The following is a 26075-nucleotide window of genomic DNA, read 5'->3' as shown; positions in this document are numbered from 1 at the left end:
CCGCATACTAGCCACCAGACTCCACAACGCCAGTATCCAAGGAAAGGCCCTAGACTAGATGCGCTCATTCCTCATCGGCAAAACGCTGAGAATAAGACTCCCACCCTTCTTCTCAGAACCGACAGACACCAGATGCAGAGTACCCTAAGGATCCTCCCTCAACCCCACCCTATTCAATGTTTACATTGCCCCCCCTCGCAGATATCATGGGTTCAACGTCGTCTCCTATGACGATGACACCCAGCGCATCCTTTCCCTCACCAAGGAACCTGACATCAACAGGCACAATTTCCAAGAAGGGATGAAAGCCGTTGCAACCTGGATGAAGAACAGCTGCCTGAAACTCAACTCAGAGAAAACAGAAGTACTAATTCTCTGCTCCACCCCCTCCGCATGGGACGACACCTGGTGGCCTCCCCCACCCTCAGAAACCCACTCACCCTGACAGACCATGCACGTAACCTCGGCATCATATTGGACTCATCGCTCACTATGAATCGCCAGATCAACTCCGTCTCCTCCACATTCTTCAACACCCTCAGCATTCTACATAAAACTTTCAAATGGATACCCTCACTCCAGGAAAACGCTCACTCACGCCCTCATCACCAGCAGACTGGACTACGGCAACACCCTCTAAGCTGGAATCAACAAAAAACTCCTCTGCAAACTCAAGACCGCCCAGAACACTGCAGACAGGCTAATCCTCAATATCCCACAGCACAACCACATTACCCAACACCTCCGAGATCCTCCTCTGGCTTCACATTGAAAGAAGAATAACTTTTGAGCTGCTCACGCATGCCTGCAAGGCCCTCCACAACATTGGATCAAAACAGGGAAAGGAACCTGCCCAGAGGTTTAGGCGGAAGGTCTACAATAGGTCCAAAAGACTACACATCACTCTGAACCCTAAAGGGATATCTCACAGATACATTACAACATACATTTTATCAAAACAGTTTATTATAAATTATTGCGATTCATTTTTTCTCATTTTCATTTAGCATTTCATAGTTATGGACAAACATATTCAACAATGATAATTATAAATATACAATAAAAGGTTGAATAGGAGAGTTTTTTTCTAAACAAGGCCCATATTCCCACAGTTCATGTCACCAACACACACACACAATCATTCATAATCATTCACACTTCGCTTCACACAGTTGCCACAGATGTATAGGAAGGACGTGGGACAGATGGCATGAAGTCCCACAGAAGGTTTTTTTGTGGGTTCCAAGGGTGGAACAAACGCCTTTTTTTATCAAAACAGTTTATTATAAATTATTGCGATTCATTTTTTCACATTTTCATTTAGCATTTCATAGTTATGGACAAACATATTCAACAATGACAATTATAAATATACAATAAAAGGTTGAATAGGAGAGTTTTTTTCTAAACAAGGCCCATATTCCCACAGTTCATGTCACCAACACACACACCAATCATTCATAATCATTCACACTTCGCTTCACAGTTGCCTCCACAACATTGGACCACAATACCTCAAAACCACCTCTCCTTTCATGCCCCCAAGAGAAACTTTCTCTCAGCCGACCTCTCCCTAGCCACCGACTCACGCTATTACAGGAACAGAGTGGGTGGAAGGGCCTTCTCCTACCTCAAAGCCAAGACCTGTAACGATCTCCCAATTTAGAAATGATATCATGACCTGGCTCTTTGAATGAGCCCAATGGAGCTGCACCTGCTCCCCCCCACCCCACCCCTCCCAGGGCCTTGAAACCCTAACAGGTGAGTAGTACACTTTAAATACCCCTGATTGATTGATTGATTTATCCTGAGTTTGTCCATTGGCCTGTTGAGTACCTGGCTACTCGAGCAAAGCAACGTAGGTTTAGGGACGTGCAATAAGATGGTACAAAGCCATTTTGGCCAGTGTGTACCAGCGCGGGAACCAGAGGGGCCAAGAGCTCCATCAGCATTTTTGCTAAGAATTATAGTCAGTGTTGAGAAGTGCCAATGGGCGGTACAAGCCTAGCAGTTCAGGGTCTCTGTCTGGTTTGGGTGAGTGTGGCTCACTGGTTAGAGGAGGCATACCCTGAAGCTGAGGTCAGACCCGGGACCAGGGTTCAATTCCCGACGCGGCAGGGTCCTGAACCCAATTGTCCATGGACTCGATAATTCTCGCTTCGGTGCCCACTCTAAGCACGAGTTCACACTATGCAGCTCTGGGCAACAAGCTTGCTTAATCTCCACAATGACCCCCCCGCGGCGGGATGCCTGGCTTTCACCTTGGGGATGCCCAGCACGGGTGATCTCACAGGGAAAAACCAGGACGGGTTCCCAAGGCAAGTGCCGAGATGCCCAAGGGTAAATTCGAGCGCTATATAAGAACACACATACATACATACATACATAAGGAGACTAGCAGGGATTACCATAGTGTTTATGGGAGCAATGACGCCTCTTGTGACGCCTTGTACATGGAAAGCTTATGCAGCAAGGTTTCCTGACACTTCTGCTAGGATGTTGGTAAAACTGATAGGGACATGTTAACGTTCATCTTACTTTGTGACAAGATGGGGTACTGGTACAATGACCAATACGGTAATGCTTTTTTGTCAACTGTTCCTATTTAGGCTTTTAATATACAAACAATCAGCAAACTGCAAGATGAACACATTCTCTTGTAGTACATATCAGCATATACAACGAGTACATTGTACAGTGTTGTTTATCGACAATTCATGTGGGTGTATCCATCAAGCGTGATGGATAAGTTACTTACCTGTAATCCTAGTTCTCTTCCAGGGGTATCCTCATCAAAGTCATAAGCACTGAATATTCCCGCCCACGTGCGGGGACCCCGGAAATAATATAAAAATATATATCTAAATCACATATAAATAGCTCCACATATATGTATGCATATATATCATTTTTTCTCACACCAATGCAGCCCCAACAATTAGGCTAAACAATGTAAATACTCATACATGCACTGAATTAGCAATGAAATAAAAAACACATTAGGTCAAATAGCCCTTGAACTCTGTGTTTTAATGGGCAAAACACTCATAAACTCTGAAAAGTGTGAATAAATAGACATTGTTAGCCCACAGGCTGCATTGTAAAGCAATATCACAGAAAATGAAACCATTTTCAACAAAAACTGGCACCGTGCCTTTAAGGCAGCCATGACCCCTGGCTTCCCATCATGCCACAGGGGTGACAGTTAGGTCAGTTGTTCTTTGCATAACCCTGAAGACAGGGCTCAACAAGAAACTAGAAAACCATTGATCATATCTAATTTGTCTGGGAAGGAGTGTGGGTTGCTTATGACTTTGATGAGGATACCCCTGGAAGAGAACTAGGATTACAGGTAAGTAACTTATCCTTCTCTTCCAGGGGATTCTCATCAATAGTCATAAGCACTGAATAGAATAGCAAGCCCAACCAACCGCCTGCAGGCAAATGAGAAGAAAACATGACCCAAACAACACCATTGGGACAGCTGAACTCAGCTGTTAAACAGATTCCGCAAGGAGGCCTGGCAATCCACTCAGGTGTCTGAATCTAGACAGTAATGCCTGGTAAATGTATGGACGGACCTCCAGGTCGCCGCCTTACAAATCTCAGACATAGGCACATTATGAAGAAAAGCTGCAGTAGCCACTTGCCCTCTGGTGGAATGTGCTTTGGGAGAAAACCCCAGGGTCTTCTGCGCCAATTGATAGGCAAGTTTGATACACGAAACTATCCACTGAGAGATGGAACGTTTCGAGGCTGATCGATCCATAGTTGACAAATAGTTGATCAGACTTACGTATATTTTTGGACTTATCAAGATAAAATTTCAGAACTCTTTTCAGGTCCAAAGAATGCAATGCCCTCTCAGCTGGTGTGGCGGGATTGGGAAAAAAGGTGGGTAGAGAGATGGTTTGGTTTACATGAAAATCTGACACCACCTTCGGAAGAAAAGAAGGATGTGTTCTCAACACTACCCTATTCAGATGGAACACTGTATAAGGCTCTTTGGCACAGGGAGCTTGAATTTCGCTCACCCTGCGAGCTGAAGTGATTGCTACCAAAAAAGCAGTCTTCCACGAAATATGCTGCAAAGTTGCTTTATGAATGGGTTCAAAAGGTGGACCCATCAATTTTGATAGCACCAGGTTCAACTCCCAGGGGGGTGACGGAGGTCGCACTGGGGGATAAACCTTTCTCAACCCTTGCAGAAAATCCTTCACCGCTTGCAACTGGAAAAAGGAAGGTTGGGAAGGTGACCGCCCTATAAGCTGTTATGGCAGCCAAATGCACTTTAATAGAATTAAAACTCAACCCCGCGTTAGCCGGATACAATAAAGAAGGAAGAAAACCTTCTTCCTGACCCTTGATAGGATGGCAATTGTTCTGCATACACCACATGTAGAAGTGCTTCCACTTGCAAGCATAAGAATGTCTTGTGGAAGGACGTCTTGCCTCTTTCAAGATGGACATGTAGTCTTGCGGCAGTCCTAGGTGACCGTATTGTATTACCTCAGGAGCCATGCTGCCAAGCTCAGTGACGGAAGGTTGGGATGATGTATCCTCCCGTTCATCTTGGAGAGCAGGTCCGGCCTGCATGGCAGCTTCCTGTGCGGGGTCACTGACAGATGGAGAAGGTCCGTGTACCACCATTGTCTCGGCCAATCTGGGGCAATGAGGATCATTATTGTGCACGAGTTCGTCAGCTTGTCACCACCTTCAGGATCAGCGGAAGGGGTGGAAAGGCATACACAAATGACCCTGACAAGTCTATCAAAAGGGAATTCCCTTTTGACCCTGGTCGGTAGAATCTTGAGGCAAAGTCTTGGCATTTGGTGTTCTTGTCGTCCGCGAAGAGATCTATGGTGGGACGACCCCCAAGACTAGAATATGTCTTCGACTCCCTCGTCGTTAAGAACCCAGTCTTCTCTGTCTTCGAAATGCCGGCTTAGAGCGTCCGCCCTTACATTCTGTTCTCCTGGGAGGTGGACAGCTGTTATTGACAGATTGCGAGCCAGGAGCCAATGCCAAACGTTCTGGGCCTCCAGCGAAAGAGTCAGTGAGCGTGTACCCCCCTGCTTGTTCAGGAAGTACATTGTGATGGTGTTGTCCATCTGTACTAACACTGACGAATCAAGGGCAGGAACGCTTTGAGGGCTGAGTTGACCGCTCTCAACTCCAGCATGTTGATCTGGTAAGTGCACTCTTTGGGGGACCACAGACCTTGCATTTGGAGATGACCCATGTGTGCTCCCCATCCTAGCAAAGATGCATCCGTGATTAACATCTGGGCAGGAGGAGGCTGATGGAAAGGAATTCCGACCTGCATATTTTTCTTCTTTGTCCACCAAGGAATGGATGCTCGTGCTGCGACTGACAGTGTGATTTTGTCGTCCCGGCGTAATGATTGCTGGTCCCACTTGTCCTCCAGATCCTGATGAAGAGAACGCATTCGAAGTCTGGCATTCAGGACCAGGAAAATGCAGGATGCCATCAACCCTAGCAGGGAGGCAATCCTTCGCACCCTTAGGTCTTTGCTGCGAAGCACCAGTTGACACTTCTGAGCTATGGAACACTGTCTCTCCTCCGAAGGAAACACTTTTCCTACCTCAGAGTCTAGCAGAGCTCCTAGGAAGTGTATCTTCTGCGTAGGCTGTGAGACTGACTTGTTGAAGTTCACATGCAGACCCAAACGGTGGCAGAGGTTGATGCAGCTCAGAAATTGATTTCTTACACTGCCTGGGGAAGGACCTTTCAACAGCCAGTCGTCCAGGTATGGGTACACAAAGACACCCCTACGGCGTAGAGCGGCCGCTATCCCTGCGACACACTTCGTGAACACTCGGGGGGCTGACTTCAACCCGAACGGTAGGACTTTGAACTGATAGAGAGAGGTCCCCACCCGCAACCGAAGGAATCTTCTGTGATTGTGAGCGATCGGCACATGAAAATATGCATCTTGTAGGTCCAGCGAACACATCCAATCACCTCTCCTGAGATGTGGATATATTTGATGAAGCACCAACATGCAAAACCTTTCTTTTTTTACATACAGATGGAGTGTTCTTAGGACCAGAATGGGTCTGTATTCTGCCTTCTGGCCCTTTTTTCTGACTAGAAAATATCGAGAATACACTCCTTTTCCCCTTTGAGAGATTGGCACCCTCTCGATGGCTGACTTGTCGAGAAGGATCCCCACTTCCTTTTTTAGAAGGTCCAGCTGATGACTTGATGCTGGCATTGGAGGAACGGGTGGAGGTAGGTGTTGGAAACGAAGACAGTATCCTTTCTAAAGTGTAGCTAACACCCAGCGATCTTTTGTAATGGTATGCCACTCTTCCATATGATCAGCGATGCTTCCCCCCACTGGAGTGGTTAACGGCGCTGGGGGAAGGAAGTACTCATTGTTTAGATTGGGCTTTGTTTTGAGGGTTGCCCTGGCTCTGATTTCCACCGCCTCTGGAATTACGCCTACCACTATATTTAGATTCGTGCTGAACCTGTAGGTCCTGACCCTTCTGCCAATGAGGGGTTTGAACCCTCTGCTCGGAAGAGCCTTTATTGTAGGGGCGAAATCTTTTTTAAAACTCTTTTTTCTTTTCAAGCCCCACAGCTTTAAGAGTGTCCAATTCTGCTTTCATCCGCTGCATCTCTTCATTCGTACTTGCCCCAAACAACGATGTTCCTGAAAACGGCAAGTTCAAGATACGGGATTGAGCTTCAGGTTTCAATGCAGTAAGACGCAGCCGGGAAGACCTTCTTGCACACACTCCTTGAGCATAGCCATGCCCTGAGAGGGTCGCACAGTCCGCTGCAGCGCTGATGATTTGGTTGGAGACTTGGCTGCCCTCCAAAAGAATCTCCTTGAAGTCTTTCCGATCCACCTGTGGAAGTTTCTCGATGAACTGCTGCAGAGAATCCCACAGGGACCTATCATAACGCCCAGAAGCGCTTCCGCATTGGACACTTTTAGGAGGGAGGCGGAGGTGTTGCAGACTCTTCTTCCCCATGAATCCTGTGACTTGCTCTCGTTATGAGGAGGTACCGTAGACGAGGAAGCTACAGCATGGGATTTTCTCGCCACTGCAATGATTACCGAGTCTGGTGGCAGATCGGCTCTGAGGAAGAGTGGATCCTCCTCTGGTGAGCGGTATTTCTTGAGAATCCGCGCTGGAGTGGCCTTTATTGTCGCTGGAGTGAGGAACACCTCCATGACCGGTTCGATAATCACCGAAACCAAGGGTAGCAGGGGTTTGGGCGCAGACCTGTGGTGCAAAGTCTCAGTAAACTGAGGTTTTGGTCTGTTGCGTTGTCATGGGGACTCCTAGCTTAAGAGCCCCTCTGCCCAAGATGTCATGGAAGGTAAAAATCTCATCCACAGGAGATATTCTGGATGGCGAACTGTCCGTTAAGGTCGGAGAACAACCCCTATGAGATTGAGTAGGGGAAGAGGAAGAAGTGGGAGATCTGCGTTCCCTTCTTCTGCTCCTAGACCTGGACCTCCATCTGCCGGAGCGCACCGGGGTGCGTGATCGTTCTCTGACCCTGGACACTGGCCCGTCTCGATCTGCTGCCAGCCTGGCCGCTGTGTCTTTGTATGACGCCCAATGATGGAGAGGCCTGTACCATCTTGATGATAATCTGATGGAGGGCGATTTCCGAGTATCTCTCCTCACAGGTGAACTTGTTGGAGGAGGTGTTCTCCTCTGCTCATGTGTCGAACGAGCAGGAGAGTGCCTGGACCTCTCACTGTGGGAGGAATATATCACCACATCTGGGGACCTGTTCCAGTGAGAGGAGTGAGAGCCTGAAGAAGATGATGAAATGCTCACTGGAGGTGAATTCTCTCTGGAAGAGTTTCTAGAGTGGGATCTTGAGCGACTTCGTGATGTCTGATCCGCTGGACCCCTCTTTCTTCTAGCAGTAAGACTCCTGCTCCCAGGAGAATGTTTTGTAGATCTAGAGTGTCCCCCTGAGGTCAACTCTCCCTCTGCCGCCAACGCCGTCTGTGGAGATCTCTGCTGCGACCGTGTTCTGTGACCTGGCGACCGAGCTGGTAAACTCGAGGTCGTAGCTTTCTGCGCAGAGGCCAGTTGAACTTCTCCTTGCGGAGATCTATGGCTCGACGTCGAACGCCTCTGAGATTCAGATGGAGAGACTTGCCTCGACGTCGGGCTTCGGTGTTAATAAGCCGACGACTTATGACTCAACGTCGAGCGTCGATGCTTTGACGCCGACGGAGGATGCTTTGACGACGAGCGTAGGGGGTGCGCCGTCGACGGAGGCTGCCTCGCGTACGCGCAGTGTTCACGCGAAGGCGCACCAAAGGCAAGCCCGTCTACGCCCGTCCGCGCCTGGACCGCGCCCAGCTCCAGGAACCCTGGTCCTCGACAATGCCAGCGCACCCGACGGACTTACGACGCCGCCTCCCTCCATGCACTCAACGCCGGCCGGAACCCCACCTGCTACCGAGCCACCCTGAAAAGCACCCACGGACCCTTCATCTGCCACGCCTGCAAACTCACCTGTCTCCGAACCTGCACCGCACCCCCCAAGCCAAGCACCAGCAACAACCACCTCAAGTACATCCTGCTCAACACCCGCTCCGTCCACAGGCACGCCATCGAACTCTGGAACCTCCTCGACACAACATCACCAGACGTCGCCTTCCTCACAGAAACCTGGATGAACGCCTCATCAGCCCCCGACATCGCCATGGCCATTCCGGATGGCTACAAGATCACCCGGAGGGACCGCGTCAACCAAACCGGAGGAGGCCTCGCCATCGTCCACAGAAACACCATCCGCATCACGACCAACTCCGACTACACCCTCACCGCCGCCGAGCACCTTCACTTCCAGATACACACCGACCCCAAGACCACCCTCAGAGGCACTCTCATCTATAGACCCCCGGGATCACGCACACAATTCAGCGAAGCCATCGCAAACTTCGTCAGTCCGCACGCCCTCACCTCCTCAGACTACATCCTCCTAGGGGACCTCAACTTCCACCTAGAGAACAGCAAGGACCGCAACACCGCCGCCCTGCTGGACAACCTCGCCAACCTCGGACTCAAGCAACTGATGAACACCCCCAACCACTACGCCGGCCACACACTTGACCCCGTCTTCTCTTCCAGCAAGCACATCTCCTTCAGCCACTCCACCGGACTACACTGGACAGATCACAGCTGCGTCCACTTCAACTTCAGGAGAACAACAAACCACCACCACCCGCAACAGGTTCCCCGTAGAAGCTGGACCAAGATCACCGCCGACCAGCTCACCACCGCCCTCAGCCAGAACCCACCCACCAGCACGACAGACCCCAACAAAGCAGCCCAAAACCTCACACAGTGGCTTACCAACTGCGCCAATGACCTCGCACCACTGAAGAACCCTCCCAGCAGACCCGGCAGCAGGAAAGCCTCGTGGTTCACCAACGACATCAAAAACTCCAAGAAAACCTGCCGCTCCCTAGAGAAAGCCTGGCGCCACGACCAGACAACAGAAAACATGACAGCCCTCAAGAACGCCACCTGCAAACACCACCAGCTGATCCGCACCACCAAAAGGACTACATTCAAAGAACGACTGGACAACAACACCCACAACACCAAGGAACTCTTCAGCATCGTGAAAGAGCTCTCCAACCCCAGCGCCTGCAACAACGATATCACACCCTCGCAAGACCTCTGCGACTCACTCGCCTCGTTCTTCCACTGCAAGATCGCCGACATACACAACAGCTTCGGCGCACAGACCACGCACCCAACCACCGAACCAACGCCCCCACCACCACTCTCTGCACCTGGACCCCTATCTCCACCGAAGACACCACCCGCCTGATGAACACCATCCACTCCGGCTCCCCAACCGACCCCTGCCCACACCACATCTTCAACAAAGCCAACTCCATCATCGCACCCCAACTCCGGAACATCATCAATAGCTCCTTCGCATCTGCCACCTTCCCGGAGAGCTGGAAACATGCCGAGCTGAGCGCCATCCTGAAGAAACCCACAGTGGACCCCACAGACCTCAAGAACTTCCACCCCATCTCGCTCCTCCCTTTCCCAGCCAAAGCCATCGAGAAGACCGTCAACAGACAACTCTCCGCCTTCCTCGAGACCAACGGATCACTCGACCCCTCACAGTCCGGTTTCCGAGCAAACCACAGCACCGAGACCGCCCTCATCGCAGCTACCGACGACATCAGGTCCGTGCTCGACAACAGGGAAACGGCTGCCCTTATCCTCCTAGACCTCTCAGAAGCCTTCAACACCATATGCCACCGCACCCTGATACAGCACCTCAGCAACACCGGAATCCAAGGAACGGCCCTGGAGTGGATCATCTTGTTCCTCGCCGGAAGTTCCCAGAGAGTTCGCCTCCCCCGTTCCGATCCACGGCCACCGAAGTCATCTGCGGTGTTCTGCAAGGTCCTTACTCAGCCCCACCCTCTTCAACGTCTACATGAGCCCTCTCATATCCATCGCACGCCAACACAACCTTAACATCATCTCCTACGCCGACGATACCCAGCTGATTCTCTCCCTCACCAACAACCCCACCACCACCAGAGCCTGCCTCCAGGAAGGAATGAAAGACGTCGCGGAATGGATGGAGCTCAGCCGTCTGAAACTGAACTCAGACAAGATGGAAGTCCTAATTCTGGGACCATCCCCCTCTGCCTGGGACGACTCCTGGTGGCCCCCTGCCCTGGGCACCGCACCCAAGCCAACGGACCATGCACGCAACCTGGGCTTCATCCTGGACTCCTCCCTCACAATGACCAAGCAAGTCAACGCCGTCTCGTCCTCCTGCTTCGACACCCTGCGCATGCTCCGAAAGATCTTCCGGTGGATCCCCACCGGAACCAGGAAGACGGTCACCCAGGCCCTCGTCACCAGCCGTCTGGACTACGGGAACACCCTCTACGCTGGAACCACAGCCAAACTCCGGAAAAGACTCCAACACATACAGAACGCCTCTGCACGACTCATCCAGGACATTTCCCACGACAGCCACATCTCTGCACATCTGAAAGACCTGCACTGGCTCCCCGTCAGCAAGAGGATCACGTTCAGACTCCTCACCCACGCACACAAGGCTCTCCACGACATAGGCCCGAAATACCTCAACAGCCGCCTCACATTGTACACACCCACCTGCCAGCTCCGTTCCGCTAGCCTCGCCCTTACCTCCGTCCCACGAATTTGCAGATCCACCGCCGGAGGAAGATCCTTCTCCTACCTGGCGGCCAAGACATGGAACTCCCTCCCCACCCACCTACGGCTGACCTTGGACCATCTCTCCTTCAGGAAACAACTCAAGACCTGGCTGTTCGAGCAGTAGCGACTCCCCGCCTCCCAGCACCTTGAGACCCTAGCGGGTGAGTAGCGCGCTTTACAAATCTGTCTGATTGATTGATTGATTGATTGCCTCGGTGTCGAGCACCGGTGATGAGGCGACGACGGGGTGTGCCTCGACATTGAGCGCCGGTGGTGAGGCGATGATGGAGTAGGCCTCGACGTCGAGCGTCGATGATGGGACGTCGACGGAGTGTGCCTCGATGTCGTGCGTCGATGATGAGATGCCGACGGAGTAAGCCTCGACGTCGGACGCTCATGAATAGGCGTTGACGGAGCAAGCTTCGCTGTCAAGGGCTTGTGATGCTGCATCGATGACGGCTGTCTCAACGTTGAGCCCCCCTTGCGTCAATGGAGACCTCTCCCTCGACGCCGAACGTCACCTGGTTGACGTCGGCAAAGGTACTTTGGATCTCGACTTTGAAGTCTTCATCATCGATGGAAGGTGACTCATCTTCGACACCGTCTTCGACATCATCTTCGTCGCTGCTGGTAGCTTCGACGCCGATCCCGACGCCGAAGGTGAACAAGTCGGGACTTCTCTCGACGTCGATCGCGCCCGTCGTTTTTTCTGTCTCTTAGATGACCTACCTCTTTCGGAGAGGCCATATATTCTTATCCTCTCTCTATCCTTGAGGGTTCTCCTAGAAAGATTTGTGTAGTGTTCACAGGAATCTGCTGAGTGTGTCTCAAGGAGACAGTGGATACACACAGGGTGTGTATCAGTCGTGGCCTTCTTCTTCCCACAGGATGGGCAGGTGTCAAAGAGAGAAGGCATTTTGACAAAAAAATTCCTTTTTTTGAAAGTGAAGAAAGGTAGCACTGACACTCTAAGCATAAAAGACGTCGAGTGAAAAGTAAAAATTGAGGAAAATAAGTAATATTTTTTGACAGAAAGCCAAAAAAAGGTAGGAGCTGGTAAATCAGGGTCCTGACTGAAGGAGCCGGAAAGAACAACTGATCTAACTGTCACCCCTGAGGCATGATGGGAAGCCAGGGGGCATGGCTGCCTTAAAGGCACGGTGCCAGTTTTTGTTGACAATGGTTACATTTTCTGTGATATTGCTTTACAATGCAGCCTGTGGGCTAACAATGTCTATTTATTGGCAATTTTCAGAGTTTATGAGTGTTTTGCTCATTAAAACACAGAGTTCAAGGGCTATTTGACCTAATGTGTTTTTTATTTCATTGCTAATTCAGTGCATGTATGAGTATTTACATTGTTTAGCCTCACTTTTGGGGCTGCATTGGTGTGAGAAAAAATGATATATGTGCATACATGTATGTGGAGCTATTTATATGTGATTTACATATATATTTTTATATTATTTCCGGCGTTCCCGCACGTGGGCGGGAATATTCAGTGCTTATGACTATTGATGAGGATCCCCTGGAAGAGAAGGTAATGTTGACCAGCAATGATAACATTAATCAATTTCCTTTGGGACTCCAGTTAGATATGTGGACGCAAAACCACTAAAAGTAGCAGGATCCCCTTTTCCATTTGACCCTTGTCTGAAATAGAACAGAAGCACAAGTTACTACTTGTGTAACGATATATCTGTAAGAGACATTAGTTAGTGATAGATTCCTTACCTTAGAATATCCCCAGGCGTCAGACTGGATCCGGAAAGTTTTGCGTAGCAGTACCCTTGCGCGTCGGTAGGCGTCGTCTGCGGCTCCGCGTCCGTCGTCGGCGTCGTGGGCGCCGTGATGACGTCGTCGGAGTACTTAGACGCCGCCTCCGCGTGCTGACGTCAGTTCTTAGCCACAGCTTTTCCGCGCCAGAAGCGCAGAGCCATGACAAAAACCGACACTGGTGCCAAGAAACTAGGGCCCTGAAAGGGGATGATCTTAACCCTAGATACCGGTTCGCAGAACGAGGAGGATGGGTGGGTCGGTAAGGAATCTATCACTAACTAATGTCTCTTACAGATATATCGTTACACAAGTAGTAACTTGTGCATCTGAAAGAGACACGTTAGTGATAGATTCCTTACCGTAGAATAGATACCCCAGCAATACCATCCCCGTGGTGGTGGGTCTGCGAACCAATATCTACACCAGAAAGTCCTGGAGAACGGAACGGCCGAAGTAGCCGTCCCTCCGGACTTGACTGTCCAGGCGCACGTTTTCGGTCCAGACGGTGGAGCCTCTCCTCCTCTCTCGAGGGGTGCAGAGGCGGAAAGAAGGTGGGCAATGTGATGGACTGCCCAATGTGGAAGGCCGTGACCACCTTAGGCAAGAAGGAGGGCCTAGTCCTCAAAACAACCTTGTCCGGATGGACTGAAAGGAAAGGAGGCTTACAAGAGAGAGCCTGGAGCTCACTCACTCTCCTGGCAGAGGTGATGGCTACCAGGAAGGCAGTCTTCAAAGAAAGAAGGCGAAGGGGACAGTTGTGAAGTGGCTCAAAGGGAGCGCACATCAGAAATGTTAGAACCAGGTTCAAGTCCCACTGAGGCATCACGAAGGGAACAGGAGGAAAGGTATGAGTGATGCCCTTCAGGAATCGATTTACGATAGGGGACTTGAACAAATAAGGCTGGTCAGGCAGCCTCAGAAAGGCTGAAAGAACCGAAAGATAGCCCTTGATAGTGCCCAGAGCAGAGCCCTGCTGGGCAAGAAAAAGAAGGAAGAGAAGAACCTCAGAGAGAGGGGCATTGAGGGGATCCACAGCCTTTGCTGTGCACCATGCCACAAATCTGTTCCACCTGCAGGCGTATACCGTCTTTGTGGAGGGACGCCTGGCTGCCAGAATGATGTTGCAAACCTCAGGAGGCAAGTCAAATGGCCTCAACTGTCGCCGCTCAATCTCCAAGCATGGAGGTGGAGACTGGACAGGTTCGGGTGGAGGACCGTCCCCTGCTGCTGCGACAGAAGGTCCTCCTGAAGAGGCAGACGAACCGGGGGATCGACTGACATACTGAGTAGCTCGGGATACCAGTACCTTCGTGCCCAGTCCGGAGCCACAAGGATGACTTGTGCCCGGTCGCGCTTGATCTTCTTCAGCACTCTGGGCAGAAGAGGTATAGGCGGAAAGGCGTACAACAGACCGCAGCTCCACTCGCGACGAAAAGCATCTCCGAGCGAGTGCCGCCTTGGAAATTCCAACGCGCAGAACTGATGACATTGCGCGTTCTCTTCGGTGGCGAATAGATCTAACCAAGGCTCTCCCCATCGCAGAAAGAGGACTTGCGCCACGTCCGAGTTCAGACGCCATTCGTGATCCATCGAGCACCGACGGCTGAGTTCGTCCGCCCTGGCGTTCAGAGAACCTGCCAGGTGTTGAACCACCAGAGTCACGCCCTGATGTTCCAGCCATTGCCAGAGACGCAGAGCCTCCTGGCAAAGGGTCCATGACCCCACTCCGCCCTGTTTGTTGTAGTACCACATGGCGGTGGTGTTGTCCGTGAATACCTGCACTGCACTCCCTCGGACAGACGGGAGGAATGCTTTCAGTGCCAGACGAATCGCCCGTAGCTCCAACAGATTGATATGGAGCCGGGACTCCGCCGGAGACCAGAGTCCTCTGATCTCCGCCTCTCCCAAGTGGCCTCCCCAGCCCTGGAGGGACGCGTCCGTCACAACCACGTGCTCCGGTTGGGGAAGGGAGAGGGATCTGCCGTTGACCCAATCGCGGTCCGTGAGCCACCACTGCAGCTGTCTCGCAGTGCCCTCCGAGATCAGGACATGGTCGGACAGGTTGCCCCGGTGCTGGGCCCACTGAAACTTCAGGTCCCACTGCAGAGCCCGCATCCGCCACCGTGCGTGATGCACCAGAAGGATGCAGGAGGCCATCAGCCCCAGAAGCCGCAGCGTCAACCTGACCGAAACCCGGGATAGCGGCCTGAAGATCGGAATCAGAGCCTGTATATCCCGAACCCGCTGTTCGGGCGGGTAAACCCGAAACTGCGCCGAGTCGATAACCGCTCCGATGAAAAGGAGCTTCTGAGAGGGGCACAGGTGTGACTTCGGCACATTGATGGAAAATCCCAGCAGGTGCAGGAGATCCGCCGTAGTCTGGAGGTGGCTGACGACTGCCTGAGGCGAGCCCGCCTTCAACAACCAGTCGTCTAGGTAGGGGAAGACTGAGACCCCTAACCTGCGTAGATGAGCTGCGACCACCGCCATCACCTTCGTGAACACCCGTGGGGCGCTGGTAAGGCCGAAGGGGAGCACGGTGAACTGAAAGTGCTCGAGGCCTACCGTAAACCGCAGGTAACGCCGGTGGGCCGGCAGGACGGGGATGTGGAAATATGCGTCCTGCAAGTCCAACGCTACCATCCAGTCTCCTGGGTCTAGGGCAGCCAAGACCTTCTCCTTCCGGAGGAAGCCGTTGACGTTCCTCAGATCCAAGATCGGGCGTAGGCCCCCTTTGCCCTTCTTGGGTACCAGGAAGTAGTGGGAGTAGCAACCACGTCCTACTTCTGGCCCAGGAACGCGCTCAATGGCCCCCTTGGCCAAGAGGGCCGAAACTTCCTCCTGCAGGAGCCGCAAGTGATCCCCCGATACGCGGTGGTGTTGCGGTGGCATGGCTTGAGGGGTCGTCTCGAAGGGGAGGGAGTATCCCCTTCAGACGATCTGCAGCACCCACCTGTCCGAAGTGACTGTGCACCAGTGAGAGTGGTGATGGCGAACCCTGCCTCCCACTGGCGTCACATGGGCCGAAAAGCACAGACTAGGAGGGTTTAGAGGCGGATGCTGCGGGGGCAGGTGTGGACTGGCTCCGCCTGTTTCCCCGACCGCCTCCACGGCGGTTTCCACGGCCGCCGCCGCGCTGGACGACAGTTTGCGGCGAGTGGCTGGCGGCACGTGTGGGGGCGCCCCTTCCTTGGCCACGAAAGGAGCGAAAGGCACCCATTTGCTGGCGCGGGCCGAGAGGCCCAAGGACTTGGCCGTAGCCCTGGAGTCCTTAAAGCGCTCAAGCGCGTGGTCTGCCTTGTCGCCAAAGAGGCGACGGCCATCGAACGGCATGTCCATGAGTGTATTTTGGACGTCTGCCGAGAAGTTGGCGGATCTCAGCCAGGCGTGGCGTCGTATCACCACCGTCGTAGCCATCGCTCTGCCCAGCGAGTCAGTAGTATCCAGTCCGCACCTGAATGAATACTTTGCTGCGTCCCGGCCCTCCACTAGGGCTTAGCCGAGTTTGGCCCGTACCTCAAACGGACACTCTGGCAGCACTTCCGCCACAGAGAGTGGGTGTAACGGCCCAAGAGGTATGCGGTGTTGGAAGACCGCAGTCCCAAGCTAAGGGACGAGAAGACCTTCTTGCCATAGGCCTCGTACCTCTTGGACTCCATGTCCGGCGGGGCCGTCGGGAAGGCGGTCTGGGAGTTAGAGACCTGGATAACCAGACTCTCGGGGTGGGGTGGGTGGACAGGAAACATGGGTCGCCCGGGGCCGGGCGGTGGCGTCTGGCCACGTTCCTATCTACAGGCGAACCTGTAGCGGGCCTGGACCAAGTGCCCAAAAGAACGTCCGTCAAGGCCTCATTAAACGGCAGCAGAGGCTCCATGGAGCATGACTGCGGCTTAAGGACCTCAGTGAGGAGGTTAGTCCTCACGGCCGAGACGGGGAGCTCAAGGCCCAAGGCCTTGGCAGCCCTCGTCAACACCACACCATAGGTAGCTCCCTCCTCCGAAGCCACGGTAGGAGGAGAGACAAATCCAGTGTCTGGAGTGGTGTCCAGGCCACTGGCTTCCCCAAGGTCTCCTGTCCAGTCCATGTTAGACTGACACTCCCTGGTCAGAGGGTCCTCAGACCCCTCCCAATCCTCCTCTTCCCCCATCTCCTGAGATTCAGGGTCGTAAGTGAATGGGGTCAGTTCATAGAAACTAAAGTCCCCAAACGGCGTCGAGATCGGCGCCGATAGGCGTCGTCCCGACATCGGAACCGATTGAGAGGAGGCATCGGGGACGGCGCCGCCCGAGGACGACGCCGGAGGGGACACCACACGGACCGACGCCGGGGGGGTCGTAAGGTCCACCGGTGACGATCCATCGCCCGAGGAGGGTCCAGCGGCGCCCCGCGGCGCCGGGCCCGAAGGCGGCGACGACGCCGGGGCCGCTGTACCCTGCGGCGCCAGGCCTGAGGGCACCGGCGGTGTCGGGATCGAGGAGCCCTGCGGCGCCGGGCCCGAAGGCGCTGGCAACGTCGAGGCCGAAGCACCCGACGGGGTCGTAGCCCCCGACCCACTAGGGCCCCCAGACGGGTTCACTGGGCCCGAAGGCACCGCGGAACCCGTCGGAGGAGAAAGGGACCTCATGGCCATGAGGAAACGCTCGATCTCCTCCGGCGTCGCGTTCAGCCCAGGGACCGGGGGGTATGGGGCCGAACGCGGCGCCCGCGACTCCCGAGGAGCCGCGTGGGCAGTGTCACCCGAACCCCCGGCCTCATGGCGCGAGCGTCGGGGGGAGTCAGAAGAGCGATGATGTCTCTTCGACTTCTTATGCTTCTTACCTGACGACTTGGACCCGGAGGAGTGGCGCCGACTCCCGGAGCTGTGACGGCTCCGTCCCCGCGACCTGTCCCTCGACCTCCCGTGGGACCGGGACCGGGACCTCACACGGCGCGGGGCCGACTGGCGGATTTCGAGTCGCCTGCGGGACCGCTCCCGCCTGGCCTTCCTCGAAAGGGCCCGACAGTCGGAGCAGGCCTCGTCGTCATGGTCGACGCCCAAACACATCAGGCACAAGCGGTGGGGATCCGTGACCGACATGGTACGGTCGCACTCGTCGCAATGCTTGAATCCGGGCATCCCTAACGGCACCGTCGGAGTCGTAAAGACTCCGAAATGGATCAAAAGATCACAAAAGTTTAGTCAAAAAGTGACTAGGGAACTGCTCTTTCCAGATCTGCGCTGGCTGGCGCGGAAAAAAGAAGAACTGACGCCAGCACGCGGAGGCGGCGTCTAAGTACTCCGACGACGTCATCACGGCGCCCACGACGCCGACGACGGACGCGGAGCCGCAGACGACGCCTGCCGACGCGCAAGGGTACTGCTACGCAAAACTTTCCGGATCCAGTCTGACGCCTGGGGATATTCTAAGGTAAGGAATCTATCACTAACGTGTCTCTTTCAGATAAGCTAAAAGGCACCCTGAATAATTAAAGATGGTTCAGTTGGATTCAGGCACTTCCATCCATCCTTTTTATACCACCTTATGTGTGGATATCAAACTCTGGGGAAAAAAGCATCACCTTTAACATTCTAAACTTTTATCATTTGAAGAACTGCACAAAACTGAAGGAACCTAGGATTGTTTTTGGGCATCTTTTCCTTATGATTACCTTGCAGTAGCAAAAGTAGGGATCCTCACCGCAAAATTATTTTTGCAAGTTCAGGTCCAAAGTACATATTTCAGCAAGGCTACATTAACTTATGGTAGGATAGAGGACAGCTTGCCAGGAATCTGTACTAAATATCCCTGATTTACAAGTTGGCAGTACCTAACAATAATGAGGGATATAGGTTTTAAAAAGATATCCGCTAGCCTACAACAGCGGTGTGAATAACTCAACTACAAGAGGCTCCGTTTTTAGGAAGATGTCAAGCAGATGAACTAGGATCTCTTCCCTCACACTCGCTACTCTTACCTGAGTAGTAAGTCCTTCTTTGCTTGTTTTTCGGTAGACTCCCTTGAACTCTGCGGTACAGGAAAGCTCATTGACCTTGCCTGGGCACCTAAACTATAGATACAAAAGTAATTCATTAGTACAAAATCAGTAGTAAGTAATTTTGAGCTGTGATTTTAAGATCCATTCATTAAATCATGAAACTACCATGCAAATAAAATTGCCCCCAGCTCTGTTGCTGCATTGCATGGTGTCCCAGAAATGAACTTTATTAACATACTGAACACAGTGGCGTATTTGTCAGGGTTCAGTAAGATCTGGTCGCTCCCTATCCGACATCACCCTGCCTTAGTTACACCAGGTGACATAAGGAAATGTGTCTGATGTCATATAAAGAACCCAGGGCTTCTAATTTTGACTCCTATAGCACTGCAGCCAGCCCATGTGTCCCTAGGACCATCTGCATTCAGAAGAACCATGTGCTGAACTCTGACCTCCCAAGGAGCAGGGGTATAGATCCTATGTTCACCATAACTCTTTCGCAAGGTCCAGAAAGGAAATTATGTGAAATAAATCTTTGACACTGCAGCTGATGTCAGGAGCGTGATTTAGTAGTTTCCAGGTATTGAAATCGTGAAGGCAATTCTCCTCCATTAACACTTATATTGTTTATCTGGGATCAAGCAAAGGTATGTATTGCTTATGTAGTGTCTGATTCATGTATCCACATTCTAAATAAAATATCTTTATTGTAATTATTATGGAAAAGGTCAACATGTCAGACACACACAAAAAAGTATACCACAGAATAACATAAAACTAAGCACAAAATGATTATTAATACATAAGATATAGTCTTACACTAATAGGAAAAAAGAAAGATAATTAACTTGTAACAAAGTGTATGTGGGTAAAAAGAACTGTATAGAGGAAAATAACAAGTTACATACCTATGGTAATGCCTAATCTGGTAAAGACTCTATCCAGCTGCAGATTCCTTCCTTACTAGTACCATTGTGCACCGGAAGGCGGCGTCGCTCAGCTTATCCTGCCGTTGTCAGCGCTGGGAGTGCAGTACACGTGGCCATATAGGTGCCACCCTAGCACGCTGACGTCAGTTTCTTTTCACAATTTTCCACTGCAGGAGTACGGATCCATGAAAACACTGACCACTAGTTTGACAAACTAGGGCCCTGGAAAGGAAACAGCCTTGACCCTAGAAATCTATTCATGAGCAGGGAGCATGAGTGGGTCAGTAAGGATTTTGTGGCTAGATAGAGTCTCTACCAGATAAGGCGTTACAGGAGATAACTAACGTGCTCTTCTGATAGAGACGTCTAGCCGCAGATTCCTTACCTTAGAATAGATACCCAAGCAATACCTCTCTGGAGCTGGGTCTGCAGAATGAATTCAGACTAGAGACTTGCAGAGCAGAACAGGCAAAATGCCTGTCTACATGGACCTGACTTTCCAGGCATTAGTGCATTCTAAACCTGTGCAGAGAAGCCCATGTTGCTGCCTGGCAGATGTCCAAGACTGGAACCCTCCATGCTAATGCAGTGGTGGCAGCCTTCGCTCTGGTGGAATGAGCATGCATACCCACAGGGGGTTGCTTCTTAGCCAGTATGTAGCAGATTTTAATGCAGAACACGATCCATCCAGAGCCTTACCCTTTTTCGCTCTGACATACCCCAAGAAGAGTTAGTCGTCCGCCCTGCTTTCTTTCGCTGTCAAGCTTGATTGGATGTTTTTGGGATCCAGTTGATGGAGTCGCGCTTCTTACTAAAAGGAATTCGGCAGAGCATAAAAAGTAGGCAGGGTGATAGACTGGCCTACATGAAAGGGAGTGGCATCTTTCGGCAGAAAGGAAGTTCTAGTTCAAAGAACCAGCTTGTCTCGGAAGATGGTTAGGTACAGATGGCAAGGCCTGGAGCTCACTGACCCTCTGGGCAGATGTTATCACCACTAGGAAGGCTGTCTTGATGCTAAGGAGCCTAATAGGGCAGTTATGGAGCGGTTCATATGGAACGCAGATCAAGAATGAATGAGATTGAGGTCCCACTGAGGCATGATAAAGGTGGTAACAAATGTTAGAGGCCTTTCAAAAACCTATTCACAACAGGGGATTTGATGAGGGCAACTGTCGGAAGGCTGAGATGGCAGAAAGAAGCCCTGCTGGGTAAGAGAAAGAATAAACTGAAGGACACGAGAAAGGGGAGCAGAAAGAGGGTCAATTTGCTTTTCTGCACACCATGCCACAAACTTACTCCAGTAGTAGGTGTATACCATCTTGGTGGAGGGATGCCTGACTGCCAAGATAACATTGTAGACTTCGGGCGGAAGGTCGAAAGCTGACAACTGTCTCTGCTCAATCTCCAAGCATGAAGGCGGAGCATTGACAGGTTCGGGTGGAGAAACCTCCCCTGCTGCTTTGACAGAATAGCCTCCTGAAGGGGGCAGCTGGATCAGAGGACAATGGCAATGCTGAACAGCTTGAGATACCAAACTCTCCAAGCCCAGTCTGGAGTCACAAGGATGACTTGGTTCAGTCATTGCTGATGCTATTGAGAACTTTGGGCAGCAGTGGATTGGCCTGAAAAGTTTACAGGAGGCCAGAGCTCCACTTGAGATGAAAAGAATCTCTGAGCGAGAGCACCCTGGAAATTCAAGAGTGCAGAACTGCTGACCGTAGGAAGGTGGATACCTGACTATGGTTACCCCCAACTTTTTGCCTGGTGTTTTGCTGGTTTTTCGACTTAGTTGACCTGGGACCCTGCTATTCAGGGCCCCAGGCCTACTGCTCTCTCTGTAAAATGGATTCCATGTACCTTAGGTGCATACCCAATTGGATACTGAGTCACCTTATCAGTCCCTGTACAGTGTACCTTAGGTACCCAGGGCATAGGTGTACCCAGGGCCTACCAGGGGCTGCAGCATGTATTATGCCACCCCTGGCTGGCCATCCAAATCTGACACAACTGGCTGCACGACAGCTGGGGCAAGGTGGTGTAATCACCCTTTGCTTTAGATATAGTATTCCTATATCTAACCCTAAAATGGACACAAGTATTCCTATCAGTCACTCCTATGGCAGGCCTTATCAATCCTGAAGGCAGAGTGCTTGGAACTATGTGAGATGGTGCTCTGGCATGAGCTGGGCCCGTTTGCAGCTTACGGAACCAAGTCCTAATAGCTGTTCCATGATAACGCGTACCATATACTCTTAAGTGCATTATAATCCTCGCGGCTATTTGCCAACTTTGGTATCGCTTTATCAAAACATGTCAAGTAAGGTGTCATACGAATTGGAATACTAACCCCTCGCCAATTCTGGCGATGGGGTTAGCATTCCACCCTTCTAGAGGGACACGACATGTATGTAACTGTGAACCCCGGTTAAAGTTAACTCGAGCCTCAGCATCACAAAATGGATGCTGCCACCACATACACAAGTTTGACCTCCTGCTGCTGGGAGTCCTTCCAGCGAGGAGAGCTTGGACAAAGGGTTTCCTGTCAGGGGCGGTGCTAGCACCATCCCAGACAGGGTTTTGTGTATCCCAGGTAGGCAGGGCTGAGAGGAAGGTGACTGCAAGTGGCACCCCGGTGCTCACTGTGCATATGCCGGCTTGAACCAGTTCCAGGGGCACACCAGCCCCTGAGCTGGGGAAAGTCCGGACAAAGGGAGAGGGGTGTAACCACCCCCTTCCTGGTCCCACCTATGGGCAGGACCTAGTCACGTGCCAGCCCCTTTCTTTAGTATAAAGGTAGGAGCGGGCCCCCTTCCCAAATTAGATAATTCTGAATCTTGATGACTTTCCACGAAAGAAATCTTGAACCTTTCTGAAGACTCTCCCTTGTGGCTAAGGAGTAGCCACCCTGCACCAGCGGGCACCATCTAAGCGCATACGGTTTGCTGCAAGTCCATCCTCCGGATCAAGACTGCTCAGCTTGACGAGACCCGGGTTCCCTGCCATCTCTGACCTCTACCTACATCAACAGCCCAGCTGAGATTCATGGGTGTGACGAGACCCGAGGGACCGGCCATCTTCAGAACCTGCACGACGCTTATCCAGCACGACTGCCGAGGGATCCTCGAGTGAGTGCTTTGGGGTTTGAGAAGCCCTAACCCTGAGCAGCTCCAGCACCGAAGTCCAGCCCCCCAGCATCCACGAGATCTGCGTGGGGCCCTTCTGCTCTTTGCTGCTCACCGCGTTGTCCGGCTACTTGCCTGCTGCTTGTGGCCCTCTTGACCATGCTCCATACTGGCCCTTGCTCCCCTCCAAAAGAGGAGCACCCCGGACCCTCCTGGTCCACTCCAGACGCCATTTTGAGTCCACCGCGTGGGCTTGATTTTGCCAAGGCTTGTTGCTCCAATCCTGGTCTCAGCAGCGCCGACAGCAGACACTTTCGTGGGACAGCTCGCACCTCCCTCCTGGTCGCCGACAACGCCTCCTGGTCCGAGAGACTGCAGAGCCCAGCATCGCCCACTCACCTGGTCGAGGTGACTTCATCCGGTGCCATCCTGGTGCCCATCTGATCACTGGCTAGTGGTCAAGAACTGAGTCCCCTCTGCTTTCAGGTCATCTTCAACTCCGATCCAGGCTTGGATCACATTGAACTTCATCACTGGTCGCCTGCCAGCAACTTCTTCTTTCAGGCTCTATAGACTGTAACGAGGATTCCCGACGTCTTTTGAACCCTATGCAGCTGCAGCCCCTGGGCTAGGTAACTTGAGCATTTTGGTGCTCCAACGTAGGTTCACTATCTAAGTGTCCAGATCCTTTTTCGTTTTCAGCCTAACTAGTCGGATTCGTCCGAAATCTAGCATCCATAGACGTTGTCCCGCATCCCGCGTGAGAGTGCACACTCTGCACCCGATCTCCCTAGGCCTCCTGCTCCTAACCTGAAGGGTCAGTAGTGTAGTCCTAGCGATCCTGAAGCCTCTGGATCTTGTTACTTACCTGCTAGTATTTCGCATTTCACTTTTGTAGTATATGGTTTTTCGTGCCCCTCGGGCATTTGTGTAAATTGTGCAACTTAAAGTATTTTCATAAGAGTTTTGTTGTGTGCTTAGCTCCCTGACTCATAAAGAGTTCAGGGTAGACTTGTTATAAATAAATATCCTTTTATTTTCATAACAACTTGTGTGGTGTCCTTTCACTTGGTGTTCAAGGGGTATATGTGATGGTATAACAGCTGGCTTAACACGCCCTCTAGAGTTTAGCCTAAAGACTGCTCTTGTCCATGCTACTAGGATAGCTGGTCTATAAGGTTGACTTACAACCAATCATCAATAAGGGTCGTTTGGAATGATACACAGTGATCACTAGAATAGTGAGCACTACATATCAGGCCAACTTCTCACACTGACATTGTGCGTTCTCGGGTGTAGCAAACAGATCTAACCAAGGCTCTTCCCACTGCTGAAAGAGACCTTACACCAACTCTGGGTGGAGACGCTATTCATGATCCTCTAGGCATCTTTGACTGAGTTCATCCGCCCTCGCGCTCATAGAGCCCGCCAGGTGCTGAACCACGAGGGACATGCCCTGCCATTCCAGCCATCTCCAGAGGCACAGGGCCTCTTGACCCCACTCTGCCCAATTTGTTGCAGTACCACATGGCAGTGGTGTTGTCTGTAAACACCTGCTCTAGACTTCCCTTGATGGGCGTAAAAATGCTTTCAATGCCGGTCGGATCACCCGGAGCCCCAGTAGATTGATGTGGAGTCCGGATTCCGGCGGAGACCAGAGGCCTCTGGTCTTAATCTTTCCCAGATAGCTGCCCCATCCCAGGAGGGACAAATCTATCACCACTGTCAGATCTGGTTGGGGAAAGGAGAGGGGGCTGCTGCTGACCCAATCACAGTTTATTAACCACCACTGCAGATCTTTTGCAGTTCCCTCCAAGACATGGAACATGTTGGAGAAATTCCCCCACTGGAACTTCGAGTCCCACTCCTGAGCCCATGGATGCCAGTGGGCATGTGTCACAAAAAGGATGCAGGAGGCCATGAGGTTCATCAGCCTCAAAGTCAGTCTCACCAAAACGCAGGATAGAGGCTGAGCCATTGAACAGCTCTGATGAAAGGGAGCATCTGAGAGGGAGTCAGGTAAGACTTTGGCACACTGATAGTGAACCCCAGCGAGTGCAGGAGGTCCACCATAGTCTGGAGGTAGGAGACGACTGCCTGGGGACATCCCGCTTTCAGCAGCTAGTCATTGAGAAAGGGAAATAATGTTACCCCTTATCTCCGTAGGTGAGCAGCAATAACCACCATCACCTTGGTGAATACACGAGGGGCAGCTGGCAAGGCTAAAAGGGAGCATGCTACCTGAAAGTGCTTGTGGCCTACCTGGAACAGCAGGTAACTTCTGAGTGCAGGCAGGATAGGAATGTGGAAATTTACATCCTGCAAGTCCAGCGCTACAATCAAGTCTCCCGGGTTCAGGGCAGACAGGACTTGAGCGAGCGCAAGTTTTCTGGATTTCTCATTTTTCAGGAAGAAATTGGGAGGGCACAGGTCTAAGATAGGATGAAGGACTCTGTCCTTTTTAGGCAAGAGCATCGCCACTTCCTTACAGCCCGTCACAAGTGGCAAGCGTGGGTGGAGTAGTAGTCATGAAAGGGAGGGAGTAGTCCCTTCTGACAATCTGGAGAACCCAGCGGTCAGATGTTATGCACCTCCAGTGGTGCAGGGCAAACTAAAGAGCTTTGTAGATTGCAGCCGTCTGGGGTGGGGGAGCTTGGCCCTATCTCTGGCTACCCGACCCATGTGGTGGCTGGGCGGGTAAGGACACAGCTGGAAGCCCCTTCAGTGGCTACTCTAGGAGCAAAAGGCTGACTGGGGCTGACGGGCCATGGAAAGGTCCAAGGATATGGTCGTAGCTCTGCTATCCTTAAAGCAATCCAGCATTGAGTCCACCTTGTTTCAGAGACAGGAGCAATCAAAGGGCATGTCCATGAGCGAGGCTTGGACATCCCCTGAAAAGCCAGTCGTTCTCAGCCAGACGGGGCGCGGTAAGGGCATTGACAAAGAATCTGCTCTGCCTAGCGAGTCAGTCGTATCTAGCCGACATCTAATCATGAACTTGGCTGTACTTCTCCCGTCTGCCATAGCTTGGAAGA

At 52.0% G+C, this 26075-nt stretch overlaps 1 protein-coding gene across 1 annotated transcript in view; it reads right to left on the bottom strand.

Moving 5' to 3' along the window:
• The window catches only part of SPTBN5 (spectrin beta, non-erythrocytic 5), a 2284272-nt gene that overhangs the window by 12687 nt on the left and 2245510 nt on the right, over positions 1–26075 (bottom strand). Inside the window, exon 70 of the mRNA XM_086937224.1 lies at positions 18969–19061. Within this exon, the coding sequence (XP_086793350.1) occupies positions 18969–19061 (93 nt within the window). The remainder of the gene's footprint in view (positions 1–18968; positions 19062–26075) is intronic.

This window comes from Lissotriton vulgaris, chromosome 9, assembly GCF_964263255.1.
Source record: "Lissotriton vulgaris chromosome 9, aLisVul1.2, whole genome shotgun sequence".
Taxonomy (NCBI): domain Eukaryota; kingdom Metazoa; phylum Chordata; class Amphibia; order Caudata; family Salamandridae; genus Lissotriton; species Lissotriton vulgaris.
Note: the sequence above shows the minus strand (reverse complement) of the source record. Positions and strands in the feature narration are given on the sequence as shown.